This window comes from Rissa tridactyla, chromosome 3 (genome assembly GCF_028500815.1).
Source record: "Rissa tridactyla isolate bRisTri1 chromosome 3, bRisTri1.patW.cur.20221130, whole genome shotgun sequence".
Lineage (NCBI taxonomy): Eukaryota > Metazoa > Chordata > Aves > Charadriiformes > Laridae > Rissa > Rissa tridactyla.
In genome coordinates, this window is record NC_071468.1 from 127,168,254 (window position 1) to 127,183,090 (window position 14,837).

At 64.1% G+C, this 14,837-nt stretch overlaps 1 protein-coding gene across 7 annotated transcripts in view; it reads left to right on the plus strand.

Annotated features, from left to right (window-relative positions):
- Positions 1-7,611, plus strand: part of DNMT3A (DNA methyltransferase 3 alpha) — a 49,697-nt gene extending 42,086 nt beyond the window's left edge. For 5 of the 7 annotated variants that reach the window (XM_054196226.1, XM_054196228.1, XM_054196230.1 and 2 more), the window contains 13 exons: positions 34-190; positions 405-554; positions 840-884; positions 1,483-1,562; positions 1,756-1,868; positions 4,453-4,636; positions 4,753-4,837; positions 5,158-5,303; positions 5,573-5,899; positions 5,986-6,071; positions 6,552-6,621; positions 6,976-7,094; positions 7,223-7,611. In XM_054196226.1, coding sequence (XP_054052201.1) covers positions 34-190; positions 405-554; positions 840-884; positions 1,483-1,562; positions 1,756-1,868; positions 4,453-4,636; positions 4,753-4,837; positions 5,158-5,303; positions 5,573-5,899; positions 5,986-6,071; positions 6,552-6,621; positions 6,976-7,094; positions 7,223-7,364 — 1,704 coding nt within the window. In that variant the 3' untranslated portion in view covers positions 7,365-7,611. The remainder of the gene's footprint in view (positions 1-33; positions 191-404; positions 555-839; positions 885-1,482; positions 1,563-1,755; positions 1,869-4,452; positions 4,637-4,752; positions 4,838-5,157; positions 5,304-5,572; positions 5,900-5,985; positions 6,072-6,551; positions 6,622-6,975; positions 7,095-7,222) is intronic. The other 2 variants (XM_054196229.1, XM_054196231.1) reach the window with 1 other exon arrangement.
- The last annotated feature ends 7,226 nt before the right edge of the window (positions 7,612-14,837 follow it).

A 14,837-nucleotide genomic window follows, 5' to 3' on the forward strand; every position in this document is an offset into this window, starting at 1 on the left:
GGGTGACGGCCAGGGCTGGGGCTGCCCTGGCAGGTGGCGAGCAGCAGAGCAGGGAAGATCTTCCCGGCGTGCCCCGAGAACGACGAGACCGACACCTCCAAGGTGGTGGAGATCCAGAACAAGCAGATGATCGAGTGGGCCCTGGGCGGCTTCCAGCCCTCCGGCCCCAAGGGCCTAGAGCCCCCCGAAGGTGAGTCGGGGGGAGTCACAGGGACCTGCTTGGTGGCCCTGGCAAATGTCCCCCGGGACCCTTGGCCACCAGGCCGGCGCAAGCTTTGGCAGAGGAAGCTCCGTGGGGCTGGAGGTCCCGGGGGGCAGACAGATCCCCCTGCGGGACACAGGGCCATTGATGGGAATCCTGTTGATGGGACCCCCATTGATGGGACCCCACACACCCATTTCAGAGGAGCGAAACCCCTACAAAGAAGTTTACACGGAGATGTGGGTAGAGCCAGAAGCAGCTGCCTACGCACCGCCCCCACCCGCCAAAAAACCCAGGAAAAGCACAACAGAGAAGCCCAAGGTCAAGGAGATCATCGACGAGCGCACCCGAGGTACTGCCCGGGGGGGTCAGGGATGCCCCCGCACCCACCCCCCTCTCCACGGGGCTTTGCTTGGCCGTGGCCGTGCCAGGGACCCAGTGCTGGGAGGGCCATGCTCATGGCGGGGCTGTGGGGTGAAAGCTGCTCCATGCCTGGTTCCCTTGTCCACTGGGGACATTCCCTCCCGGGGGTCCCCTCCATTTGTCTCCCTCTGGGGGCTGCGCAGAGGGGACCTGGCTGGGGCAGGGCTGGCACCGGGCAGGACCCCTCCACTCTGACACTCCTGTCCCTCCCCAGAGCGGCTCGTTTACGAGGTCCGGCAGAAATGCAGGAACATCGAAGGTGAGTGTGGGGCTGGGACACGTCCTGCTCCCGGGGACGGGGTTCCTCCCCAGCTGGGCACCAATTCTGGCTGCAGAGCCAGGAGGCAGAGGGGGCTCAGAGGGGTGGGGGGTGTCTAAGGAGCTGAGGGATAGGTTTGTCCCATCCTTCAGCCTGGCTGGCAGCAGGGGCTTTGATGGTGTGCTGTCCTGGATGGCGGCAGGGACCCCGGGACACTCCCCGGGACGGGGGATACCAGCACAGGGAGGGCTGAGGCTGGGGATGGAGCAAGGCAGGGCTGAGGGGGGGCTGTTGATGGAAGGGATGGGGACAGGGAGGCGGTGGGAGCCCTGCCCCGCTGTCCCCAGGGTTGCTCACATCACACCGCAGTGGCTGTCCCGGTGGTGTCGGCAACTTGGGGCTTGCAGGGGGCTCTGCCACTCCCCAGTTCAGGGGGTGAAGCTGGTGTGACCCAGACACGGGGGGTGAGCGTTTGCTGGGGGCAGCAGCAGGATGTGGCTCGGGGTCGGGCTGCTCCCCACATGCTGGGCTCGCCCCGGTGTGGGGTGCCGGGGGGGTGGCAGAGCCTGGGGGTAACATCTCCCCTCCTACACCCCAGACATCTGCATCTCCTGTGGGAGCCTCAACGTGACCCTGGAGCACCCTCTATTTATCGGAGGAATGTGCCAAAACTGCAAGGTACGGCACAGTGCAGGCAGCCCCGGCACCAGGCGGGCACGGCCGGCTCCCCCCACACGCCCTGTCCCAGGGGTCTGTCTGCCAGACCCCTCTGCCAGGAGCCGCCCCATCGGCCTCGTGGCAGCGTCCTGGCATCCCCAGCACAGGGCTCGGGCTGTGCCACACTCACGCCTTGACTCTCCTTCTCCCCCAGAACTGCTTCTTGGAGTGCGCGTACCAGTACGACGACGACGGCTACCAGTCCTACTGCACCATCTGCTGTGGTGGCCGCGAGGTGCTCATGTGCGGCAACAACAACTGCTGCAGGTCCGGGGCCGCCGGCCCAGTGTGGGGCTGGGGAGGTTTTGGTGGTGCCATGGTCCTGGGCTGGGGCTGGGGAGGTTTCGGTGATGCTGCCATCCCAGTGTGGGGCTGCGGAGGTTTTGGTGGTTCCGTGGTCCTGGCGTGGGGCTGGGAGATTTTGGTGATGCCACAATCCTTGCGTGGGGCTGGGGAGGTTTCGGTGGTACCACAATTCTGTTGTGGGGTCTTGGTGATTCACCCTGCCCTTGACATGAGGCTGGAGGGATTTTGGTGATGGCCCAGTCCTGCTGTGGGGCTGGGAAGGTTTTGGTGATGCCACAGTCGTGGCATGAGGCTGGGGGAGGTTTTGGTGATGCCACAGTCCAGGTATGGGACTGGGGAGGTTTTGGTGGTGCCATGGTTCAGGCGTGGGGCTGGGGAGGTTTTGGTGGTGCTGCAGTTCAGCATGGGTCTGAGGAGGTTTTGGCGATGCCAGTCCTGGTGTGGGGCTAGGATATTTTGGTGATGCCACAGTCTTGGTATGGGACTGGGAGGTTTTGGTGATGCCTTGGTCCTGATGTGGGACCAGGGGGAGGTTTTGGCAATGCCCCAGTCCCAGCAAGGGGCTGGGAAGGTTTTGGTGGCGCCTCAGTCCTGGCCCTGGAATTTGGTGATGCCAGCCCTGGTGTGGGGCTGAGACGTTTTGGTGATGTCACAGTCGTGGTGTGGGGCTGGGAAGGTTTTGGTGGTACCACCGTTCCGTTTGAGGGGGGTTGGTGATGCCCCAGTCTTGGCATGGGGCTGGGAGGTTTTGGCGATGCCTGACCTCAGTGCCCGGGAAGGTCACGGAACAGATCATCCTGAGTGCCATTATGCAGCACATGAAGGACAGCCAGGCCACCGGGCCCCGTCAGCAGGGGTTCGTGGAAGGCAGGTCCTGTTTGACCAACCTCATCTCCTTCTGTGGCAAAGTGACCGGCTTGGTGGACGAGGGACAGGCTGTGGATGTTGTCTACCTAGACTTCAGTAAAGCCTTTGGCACAGTTTCCCACAGCATTCTCCTGGAGAAACTGGCTGCCCGTGGCTTGGATGGGCGTACCCTTCGCTGGGTGAAAAGCTGTCTGGCCGGCCCGGCCCAGAGAGCGGTGGTGAATGGAGTTCAGTCCAGTTGGTGGCCGGTCACAGCGGTGTTCCCCAGGGCTCGGTGTCGGGGCCAGTTCTGTTTAATGTCTTTATCGACGACCTGGAGGAGGGGATCGGGTGCACCCTCAGTCAGTTTGCAGAGGACACCAAGTTGGGCGGGAGTGTCGGTCTGCTGGAGGGTAGGAAGCCTCTACGGAGGGATCTGGACAGGCTGGATGGATGGCCCAGGGGCAATGGTGTGAGGTTCAACAAGGCCAAGTGCCGGGTCCTGCCCTTGGGTCACGCCAACCCCATGGACACTCCAGGCTGGGGCAGAGAGGCTGGAGAGCTGCCCGGCGGATGAGGACCTGGGGGCGTTGGTCGACAGCGGCTGAGTATGAGCCAGCAGTGTGCCCAGGTGGCCAAGGAGGCCACCACCATCCTGGCCTGTGTCAGCACCAGTGTGGCCAGCAGGAGTGGGGCAGTGACCATCCCCCTGGACTGGGCACTGGGGAGGCCCCACCTCGAGGGCTGTGTCCAGGTTTGGGCCCCTCACGCCAAGAAAGACCTTGAGGGGCCGGAGCGTGTCCAGAGAAGGGCAACGGAGCTGGTGAGGGGTCTGGAGCACAAGTCTGGTGAGGAGCGGCTGAGGGAGCTGGGGGTGTTCAGCCTGGAGAAGAGGGGGCTGAGGGGAGACCTTCTCGCTCTCTACAGCTCCCTGAAAGGAGGGGGTAGCCAGGGGGGGTCGGGCTCTTCTCCCAGGGAACAGGCCACGGCACAAGAGGAAACGGCCTCAAGCTGCGCCAGGGGAGGTTTAGGATGGATATTGGGAACAATTTCCTCCTGGAAAGGGTTGTGAAGCATTGGAAGAGGCTGCCCAGGGCAGTGGTGGAGTCGCCATCCCTGGAGGGATTGAAAAGCCGGGCAGACGTGGTGCTGAGGGACGTGGCAGTGTGGTCAATGGTTGGACTCAATGGTCTGAAGGGTCCCTTCCAACCCAGGGGATTCTGTGGTTCTGTGGTTCTATGCCCCAGTCTTGGCATTAGGCTGGGAAGGTTTTGGTGGTGGCCCAGTCCTGGCATCGGAATCTGGTGAATGCCAGGCCAGATTTGCGGCTGGGACGTTTTGGTGATGCCACAGTCCTTGTGTGGGGTCTGTGAAGGTTTTGGTGGTACCACCGTTCCATTTGGGGGGGGGTTGGTGATGCCCCAGTCTTGGCATGGGGCTGGGAGGTTTTGGTTGTGCCCCAGTCCTGGTGTGGGGCTGGGAGGTTTTGGCGATGCCGCAGGTTCCAGCTGCAGGTCTTTGCCTGGGGCAGGCAGAGGTTTGGGCAGTGCATTGGGTCCTGGTGTGGCGCTGCCGGTCCCGATGTGCCCCCCTGCCACGGGCCTCCGAGGGGCACGGCCGCAGCCGGCTGAGACAGCGTGGCCATGCCAGGGGCACCGTCCCCAGCCCCGCCGCTGACGCTGGCTCCTGGCTCTGCCAGGTGCTTCTGCGTGGAGTGTGTGGACCTGCTGGTGGGCCCGGGGGCGGCCCAGGCGGCCATCAAGGAGGACCCCTGGAACTGCTACATGTGCGGCCATAAGGGCGTCTACGGGCTGCTGCGGCGGCGGGAGGACTGGCCCTCGCGCCTCCAGATGTTCTTCGCCAACAACCACGACCAGGAGTTTGTGAGTGACCCTGCGACAGGACCCCACAGCCGGGCTCCCCCCTGCCCGCCACGTCCCCCCTCCCTGCTGCCCGCCATGTCCCCCCTCCCCGCCTGACACCCACCCATTGCTTTCAGGACCCACCCAAGGTGTATCCGCCGGTGCCGGCCGAGAAGAGGAAGCCCATCCGGGTGCTCTCGCTCTTCGATGGCATCGCCACAGGTGGGTTGGGGTCCCCGGCTCAGCAGCCCCTGCAGGGACCCTCCTTGGGACCAGCAGGGGGGAAGAAGGGAGTGGGACACCACAACTGTCCGGCCTCGGGGCAGGGGCGTCCCGCACCCACCGGGGTGTAAGCGGCGGGTGCACAGACCTGTGCCACCTGCGGGACCCCCGGGTCGGATATTCCCATGGGCAGCCCCCGCCATCTCCTCTGCCCTGGGGGTTCTGCGCTTGGTGGGGTGCAGGGGAGGGGGACGGTGGTGGTGACGGGTCCGGGGGGGCCATGGTCCGTGCACCGCCCACCCCAGCCCCGCTCCCCGCAGGCCTGCTGGTGCTGAAGGACCTGGGCATCCAGGTGGACCGCTACATCGCCTCCGAGGTGTGCGAGGACTCCATCACCGTGGGCATGGTGAGGCACCAGGGCAAGATCATGTACGTCGGGGACGTCCGAAATGTCACCCAGAAACACGTACGTCCTGCCCGCCCGCCCCTCCCCCATGTCCCCCCCCTCCCTGCAGGCAGCGGGTCCTCCCAAAGCGCCCCGGTGTCCCCAAGATTGGTTCAGTCCCTTGTCCTGCATCTCCCCATGCAATGGCCTTCACCAGCATGGCCTCACCATCCCGCCGGGGAGCTCAGCCACCTTCCACCCCTCCGTGTGTCCAGGCGTCCCCCCGGCCGGTGCGGTGTCCCCCGAACCGTCGGCAGCGCCCGGCTTACCAAGGGCTCTCCCTCTTGCAGATACAGGAGTGGGGGCCCTTCGACCTGGTGATTGGGGGGAGCCCCTGCAACGACCTCTCCATCGTCAACCCGGCCAGGAAGGGGCTCTATGGTAGGTGTCTCCTTGCTGGGCTGGGGCTGGCCCCCAACACTGGCCCCCCACCGCTGACACCAGCCCTTCTTGCTCTCTCCTGCCCAGAGGGCACCGGCCGGCTCTTCTTCGAGTTTTACCGCCTGCTCCATGAAGCCCGGCCCAAGGAGGGCGACGACCGGCCCTTCTTCTGGCTCTTCGAGAACGTGGTGGCCATGGGGGTGAGCGACAAGAGGGACATCTCGCGCTTCCTGGAGGTGAGTGCCGGGCGGTCGCTGAGGGTCCTGCCCCCGCCGCCGGCAGCCGAGCCCCGCTGACTTCTCACCTCTCGCCCTTCTCACAGTCCAACCCCGTCATGATTGATGCCAAAGAAGTGTCTGCAGCACACCGGGCACGGTACTTCTGGGGGAACCTTCCCGGGATGAACAGGTTGGTGACAGCACACCGGGGCCATGCCGCTCACCACCCGCCGGTCATCCAGCCCCTGGTCCAGCACCGGGAGGGAGGGCGGGGGCTGCGGAAAGGGCCAGACCCCTGGGTCCTCCCCCAGCCCAGACATGGCTCTGGGGGTCCCCTGGCCCCGCTCAGTGCTGGGCAAAGTGACACTGGGTGACAGCACACCCCAAAAGTGATGGCCCCCACAGAGGGGGCTGGTCCTGTCCTTGCTCCCTCGTGCTGGTGGGGTGGCGTGGAAGCGTCCCTCCCCAACAAGGGCCATGGTGGCACGTGGCTGGTGGCCACAGGTGGGCTCCTGTGGGGATCGGCTTCTTCTGATGCTGTCCCCTCAAAACAGCCTTGGCCACCCAGTGCCCCCCACCAGCCAGCAGAGCTGCCCTGCACCCATGTGGGTGCTGGCATGGGGACGTGGCGCTGCCTCCTGTGCCCACCTTCCCATCTCTCTGCCCCCAGGCCACTCGCGTCCACAGTCAACGATAAGCTGGAGCTGCAGGAGTGCCTGGAACACGGCAGGATAGCCAAGGTCAGCTCCGGCCCGCGGCGTGGCACCGGTGGGGACAACATGGACAAGGGGGCGGTGGGGTCCTGTGCCCGTCCCTGGTGTCCTGGACCCCTTGGGCTGCAGGGGAGGGGTCCTGCCAGGGTGGAGGGGGGGGATGCGGCGGTGGCACCGTCACCCCGAGGTGGGAGTCTGGAGGTATTCAGACCCCAGCTGGATACCGTCCTCTCCAGCCTGGATCACCCAGGACTGGATGATCTCCAGAGGTCCCTTCCAACCCCTACAATTCTGTGATTGGAGTCCCCCCGCCCTGCCTGCCCGTGGCCGGGGGCTCCGTGTGTGTCCCCCCGCAGCGTGACAAGCCTCTGCCTCTTGCAGTTCAGCAAAGTGCGAACCATCACCACTCGCTCCAACTCCATCAAGCAGGGCAAGGACCAGCATTTCCCCGTCTTCATGAACGAGAAGGAGGACATCCTGTGGTGCACGGAGATGGAGAGGTACCGCGGCCAGCCCAGGGCTCGCCACGGGGCTGCGCATCACGCTGGGGTGGGGGGGAACCCCGCGTCCCTTGGGGATGGCACCCCCCTGACCCCGCTCCCCGTTGTGTCCCCCCGTGTCCCCGCAGGGTCTTCGGCTTCCCGGTGCATTACACAGACGTGTCCAACATGAGCCGCCTGGCCCGGCAGAGACTGCTCGGCAGATCCTGGAGCGTGCCGGTGATCCGCCACCTCTTTGCGCCCCTGAAGGAATACTTTGCCTGCGTTTAAGAGAGACAGACAGGAACTGGTGACACGGAGCGAGTCAGAAACAAAACCATCGATGCCAAGTGAAAACACGGAATGAGAGAAGAGTCAGCACCCAGAAGACGGGATTTCGCAGCCCGACGGGAACCCGGCACATGTCTCCCCGAGCGAAAGGGTTCGGTGTCCTCTCCTGAATTTCCAATGTTCAGCTTTTAGCCTATTTAAAAAAAAAAAAAAAAACCACAAAAAAAACCAACGAAAACGACAAAAACACAAAAAGGAAACGAAAAAAAAAAGAGAAACAAACAAAAAAAACCAAAACCATATTTTTATTTTTTTTTGGGTAAACTTTTAATTTTCCGCTCTTTTCTGGCTGGGTTTTTCTGTTGGTTTGGTTTCTGCTTCTCGGAGCAGCGGGCGAGACGAGACTGCCGTCGCCAGCTCCGCTCTCGGAGGAGGGGAAACGGGCGGCGGGGAAAACCCCAGCCGGGAGAGAGCGGAGGCGAAGGAGAAAAACCCGCTCGCTCTGTCTTGCGCCGAGCGCGCGCCGAGCTCGCGCCGAGCTCGCCGCCCCGGCCGCCGGCCCGGCGAGCTTTGTAAGGAGGTTCGGGGGGGGGGGAGAGCGCGAAAGCGGCAGGGAAAGGCGCTCGGCCGGCTCCGCGAACGCCCAGCGACTTGAGCCTCACTCTTTTTTCCACCAGCACCGTTCACTGGTGATATGGAGCCGACCCAACTGGCAGGGAAGCCGAGAACACACACAACCACAACACACACCTTTTCTACAGTATTTTGGGTGCCTACCACACAGGAAACCTTGAAGAAAGCAAATTCTAGAAGCCGCTGTTACCTCTTGTTTACAGTTTATATATATATGATAGATATGAGATATAGATATATATATATATAAAAGGTACTGTTACTACTGTACAACCTGACTTCATAATGGTGCTTTTAAACAGCGGGGTGAGTCGAGACATCAGCTTCCATGTTGCCTTACGTGCCGGGCCTTTCCGAGCGAGCGGCGCGGGAGGGGGCCGGGGGCAGCGGCCGGGCAGGAAGCGGCTCCATCCCGAGTCATGCAATAACCTTTTTCTGTCCTAAAAAAAAAAAAAAAAAAAAGATATATATACAAAAAAAAAAAAAAACACAAAAAAAAAAGGAAGCGCCTCCCTCGGAAAGCGGCGTCGCTTGCCCGCCCTGCCCTGCCCAGCCCTGCCCGCGCCGCCCGTCCTGCCCGCGCCGCGCACAAACGTACTGGTGCTCTTCTGCGTACGTGGCGTCCCCGGCCAGGTCGGTGCTGGTTGTGTCCCCCCCCTCCTTCCCCGACCCGGCGGTAGCAGCAGCGGGATGCTCCTGCCTGCTCCTGCCTGCGGGTGCTGCCTGCTGGGGGGGACACGGGTGCTGTGAATCGGGGCTCTTTGCCGAAAGCTGTTGGCGGTGCCGCGCCAGCAGGGCTGCGGCAGGCAGGGAGCGGAGCGCGGGACGGAGCAGTGCCGGAGCGTGGCTTGGGGCGCTTCTGACACGGGACAGGGGGACGGCGGCGGGTCCCCGCACCCTGGTGCTACATCCGCGGGGTCGGCATGAGAGCGATGTCCCGGCGAGGCGGGATGGGGACCCCGGTGCTGCCCGCGGCGTCGCCTTGTGGAGCATCGCTTCTCTGTCTGAGCGTGGTCTTGGAGTGTGTCCTGGTGGTGCCCCGTGCTGGGGGTGGCCCCTGTCCTGGGGTGACGAGTGCCCGGTGGGCGCGGGAGCAGCGGTGTCGGTGCCGAGGGCAGCAGGGCGAGCGGTGGCGGCGTTGGCGGTGCGGAGAGGAGCCATGGTGCGTGCAGGCAGGCAGGGTGCAGGCAGGGTGCAGGCAGGTGCTGGCATTGCGGTGGATGGTGCTACTTGTCTGGCAGCTGCGGGTGCCGCGGCGGGTCGGTGGGGCCGGCTCGGCACCCGCTGCGGCAGCTGGATCCGGTGCCCGGCGCTGGAGCCGGAGGGGCTCCGGCCAGGGCAGGGGCTGGTGCTACGGCGCGGGGGAGGCTCACGGAGGGTCTCCGGCCCGTTCGCCGTCTCTTCTCTAACTGTGAAAGGTGCTGGGGGGCCGCCGGCCGCTCGGTGCGGGGTGCTGGCTAAATGGCACCGAGCCGCGCCGGCGGCCCCGGGGTGCTGTGAGGTGCTGGGACGGGGGGCGAGCAGGGGGGCGGCCCTGGGGGCCCCCCCACCTCCCCACCGCGTTTGGTGCTACCGGGGGGGTTCGGAGGCCCCTCTGTTGGTGTGGGGAGCTGAGCCGGCGCGGGGTGGCCGCGGCGGGGGGCTCCGCGGGGCCCAGCTTTGCCGGGTGGTAAAGGAGGCGAGGCGGGACGTGGCCCCCCCGCCCCGGCCCCGGGTGCTGAGCCGTGGCTGCAGGCTCTGGCTCAGTCCCGGGGCCGGATCTGGCACGGGACTGCTGCGGCGGCGGCGGGCAGGAGCCTTGCACGGCCGCGCCGCACCGGGTGCAGGCGCCGCGTGGCCCCGCAGCGCTGGCTGCGGGTCCTGCGGCATCGCACGAGGAGCCTTGCACAGCCCTGCAGCGCCGCTTGCAAGTCCTGCAGGGCTCAGCGGCACCAGCCGCGGGTCCTGCACCGCTCTGCGGCGACGGCCGCAGGTCCTGCATGGCCCACGGCGCGAGGCGCAGATGCTGCACGGCCCTGCAGCATCGCACGCGAGTCACGCGAAGCCCTGCAGCACTGGCTGCGGGTCCTGCATGGCCCTGCAGCTCCGGCTGCGACTCTTGGCATGGCCCCGCAGCCGCTGGGTGCTGGTCCTGCATGGCCGCGGCGCCGGGTGCGAGTGCTCCACGGCCCTGCAGCGTTTGGGTGCTAGTGCTGCGCAATCCTGCAGCACCGTTGGCGAGTCCTGCATGGCCCTGCAGCGCCGGGTGCAAGTGCTACGTGGCCCTGCAGCACCGTCTGCAGGTCCTGCACGGCCCTGCAGCATCGCATGCGAGGCGCGCGCAGCCCTGCGGCACTGGCGGCGGGTCCTGCACGGCCCTGCAGCGCCGGCTGCGCATCCCACGTGGCCACGCAGCAGCGTCTGCAGGTCCTGCGGGGCCCCGCAGCAGGGTTTGGGGGTCCCAGCGGACCCCGCGCCGGCCCGGCACAGCCCTGCGGCGCTTCCCTGGGACCCTCTCGGCACCGCGGTGCATTTCGCGGGACGGGTCCCAGCGCTGGGTGCCGGCCCGGTGCGGCCGGCGGCTCCTGCACCCGTCCCGGGCGCCCGCGGTGGGATGCCTGGAGCCGGTGCCGGAGCCGGTGGCAGCGGGAAGCGGGTTCCTGTCCCGGCACAACTGGAAGGGCGCCGGGCTCGGCGGTGCCGGGGGTGCGTCGGCGGCTCCGTGGCGGGTGCCGGCGGCGGTTGGGACCGTGGGGACGCCTGGGGAAAGAGTTCAGTTTTTAACGTACCCGATTCACGTCTTTTTTTGTAAAACAAACAGGCAAAATTTCGTTGCACAGCCCTTGATGAGACAGTAAAAACAACAGGAATAAAAAAAAACAAACCACAACCTAAATTCCTTAAGATCCGCCGAGGGAGTAGGTGACAAACACGGTGCTAAAACATTTTATTAAAAATATATATTGTTAAATTAAGTCTGCTGTCTGGACAATGACTGTTTGTTTTGTTTTCTTGTAGTGGAGTTTCAAAGAGCACTATTATTTTACTCTTATATATTATTATTAAAAAAAAAAACGAGAAAAAAAACAAAAACAAAAAAAAAAACAAAAACAAAAACAAAAAAGGCATTTTAACTTTGTACTTGAAAACTAAACGAGAGATTTCATGTGTTTTAGCCTAGACATTGAAGTAGCTGACGCTTAACTATTTGTGGGGAATCATGTACTCATCCCGAGGAATAAGCGCGTAGCCCGGTTCCCTCCTCCCCTAGGATTTGGCTCAGCCCCTGCCCCACCGCCACATTCCCGGCAGCGCCGGCGCCACCGCGGCCCCCGGCCCAGCGTCCCCGGCTGCTCTTCCCCCCGACCCCGACTCCTCGCCCCCTTTTAATTTTCTACTTTTTTTCTCTCTCTCTCGGTTCGTTCCTTCCGTTTTTTTGTTGGTTCGTTTTTTTAGGGTCGCTTCTCTATTTATTGCCGCTGAATACTGTGCATTTCACCGTATGGTTCTGGCCCGCGGGGCTTGCCCGGCACTCGTTGTATCTGTGTAAGTATTGCTCGTGACATAGCTGTTCTGAACTAATTAAAGGTCAATGCGTACAGCAGATGTAGAAAGTCTGTCCGTTCCGCTTCCATCCCATCCTCCTTTTTTTTTTTTTTTTAATTATTTTTATTTTTTTTTTCCTTCCTTCGGTGCCCAGAAGAGTATAATGCAGACGAGCTCCTTTCTAATGTACTTGTGCTGGAGAACACTTGAATAAATGTACTGTTTTTGTGCAAAAAAAAAAAAGAAAAAAAGAGGAAAAAAAAAAAGAGACAAAAAAAAAAAAAATCCCAGCTCCCTGCAGTTCCTGCGCTCTCTGTGCTCTGCGCGGGGGGGACGACACAGTGCGCGGGGGGGCCATGGGCGGGGGGCTGGCTCTGGTGGGTGGTGGAGTCCAGGTGATGGTGGGGCCTTGGTCAGCGGTGGGGGCCCAGTGGGTGGGAGGTGGGGTCCCAGTGGGTGGGGGGGTCCCGGGAGGCCCTGGGGGCACAGAGGGCGGTGGGATCTCAGCAGGTGGGGGGGTCCCAGTGGGTGGTGGGTTCCTGATGGGTGCTGGGGTCCCACTGGCGTCCCGGTGGGTGCTGGGGTCCTGGTGCAGGTGATGGGGTTTCAGTGGGTGGTAGGTTCCCCGTGCAGGTGGTGGGGTCCAGGTGATGGTGGGCTTCCAGCGGGCACTGGGGTCCCAGTGGGTGGTGGGGTCCTGGTGCAGGTGGTGGGGTCCCAATGGGTGGTGGGTTCCTGATGGGTGATGGGGTCCCACTGGCATCTCAGTGGGTGGTGGGGTCTTTGGGATTTCAGTGGGTGGCGAGGTCCCAGTGTGGGTCATGGTGTCCCAGTGGGTGATGGGGTCCCAGCAGGTGGTGGGGTCCAGGCAACAGTGGGGTCCCAGTGGGCACTTGGGTCCCAGTGAGTGATGGGGTCCTGATGGGTGGTGGGGTCCAGGTGACAGTGGTGTCCTGGTGGGTGGCGGGGTCCCGGCAGGCACTGGGGTCCCGGTGGGTGGTGGGGTCCAGGTGACAGTGTGGTCCCAGTGGGCGGTGGAGTCCCAGTGGGGTCCCGGTGGGCAATGGAGTCCTGGTGGTGACCGTGGGGTCCCAGCGGGTGGTGGGGTCCCAGCCCTGGGTGCGGGGGGCGGTGGGCTGAGCCCAGCTCCTGGGGCAGGGCACTGGGGGCTTCACTCGTGCGGTGCCGGGGTGTGGGGGTGCAGAGCTCCCAGCAAAGAGGGAGCCCCCCATTTCTGCCCCACGAGCAGCTCCTGCCTCAGTTTCCCCTCCAGCCAGGTAGTGCCGGGCGGGTGACGAGGCTCCTGGGGACCCCCCAGTCCCTCTGCCGGACCCCGAGGTGGCCCAGGGGACCCCTTGTGGGACAGAGCCCTGGAGAGGGGCTGGTGGGGGCGAGGGGCTGGGTGGGTTGTGGGGACGGGGACGGGATGGTGGCAGGGACAGGCTGCGGGGGCACACGGGGACACTGGGGCTGAGCCGGGGGCTGGGCCTTCAGGGGACCCCCAGGCCAGGAAGAGCACCCACCCCCCACGATTTGGGCTGCCCAGGGACGGGCTGGGGCTGGGGAGGGCAGGGACCAGTGACGAGTGCCTGGAGATGGGCCTGGAGGAGAAAAACTGCCCAGAATGGAGGAGAACCGAGCTGGGGCTCTCCTGAGACACCCCGACCCCCCCCAGAGCAGCACCCAAGGGTGCCCAGGGGCTGCCGAGGTCCTTGTGAGCACCCCTTCTCACCTCCAGAAGGTGGCGGGGACAAGGAGGGACATCACTGACGGGTGGAGAACGGCCGATGCCCTGCAGTGCTGCCTCCAGCGCTGGGACCACCGACATCAGAAGGACACGGAGCTGTTGGAGCGGGGCCAGAGGAGGCCCCGGAGATGCTGGGAGGGCTGGAGCCCCTCTGCTGGGAGGACAGGCTGAGAGAGCTGGGGGGGTTCAGCCTGGAGAAGAGAAGGCTCCGCGGAGACCTTCCAGCCCCTGCCAGTCCCTCAAGGGGCTCCAGGAAAGCTGGGGAGGGACTCTGGAGCAGGGAGGGGAGCCATGGGACGAGGGGGAAGGGTTTTACACTGGAAGAGGGGAGATTTAGGTGAGATATTGGGAAGAAATTCTTTGGTGTGAGGGGGGTGAGCCCCTGGCCCAGGTTGCCCAGAGAAGCTGTGGCTGCCCCATCCCTGGAGGGGTTCAAGGCCAGGTTGGACGGGGCTTGGAGCAACCTGGGCTGGTGGGAGGTGTCCCTGCCCAGGGCAGGGGGTGGCACTGGGTGGTCCTTAAAAGTCTCATCCCACCCAAATCTGTGACTCTGCCATGACCAAATCCACAGGGGCAGGTCACTCTGCTCGGGGGCTGAGCTGCCACCAGCGGGACGGAGCCAGGCGGGAGGAAGGGGACAGTGGGGACTCAAGGCCAAAGGCAAAGTCCTGCCCTGGGCGGGCAGAGCCCTGGCAGGGACACGGGCCGGGGACAGCGCTGCTGGGGGGGGGCCCTGGCAGACACAACCTGAACCGCAGCCCCCGGTGTCACAAGGGGGACACCAGCCGCAGGGACGAGCCCAGCCGAGGGCCACCACGGTGCTCCGGGGACCGAGGACACACCGAGGGTCGGGGCTGTGCCGGGTTGGGGCAGGGACCTGATGGGGTGACACAGATGGGGTGGGACAGGGACAGGGGGTGGGATGGGGAAGGGGCAGCAGGTCCCTCCATCTGCCCCTAGTCCTCCCCCGGGTACTGGGGGGCCCCAAGGGACGTATCCTGCGCCCAGGGTGACCTGTGCCACCGCTGCCCCAGGCTGCACACAGGGCACGGGGCGGGGTTCGGGGGGGGGGGGGGGGACAGCATCGCCGTGTCCTCCTGTGCCCCGTCCCCACACGCTTGCGAGCCGGGGGACACGGCAGTGGGCTGTGCCGGGTGGGACTGGGGGATGCTGGGCTGTACTGGGTGTTACTGGGAACCACGGGGTGTTACTGGGCGTTGCTGGGCTGTACAAGGTGTTACTGGGAGCCACTGGGTGTTACTGGGCGCTGCTGGGCTGTACTGGGCTGTACAAGGTGTTACTGGGCTGTGCTGGGCTGTACAAGGTGTTACTGGGAACCACGGGGTGTTACTGGGCGCTGCTGGGCTGTACTGGGCTGTACAAGGTGTTACTGGGAACCACTGGGTGTTACTGGGCGCTACTGGGCTGTACAAGGTGTTACTGGGAACCACTGGGTGTTACTGGGCGCTGCTGGGCTGGGCTGTACAAGGTGTTACTGGGAACCACTGGGTGTTACTGGGTGCTGTACTGGCCTGTACAAGGTGTTACTGGGCTGTACTGGGCTGTAC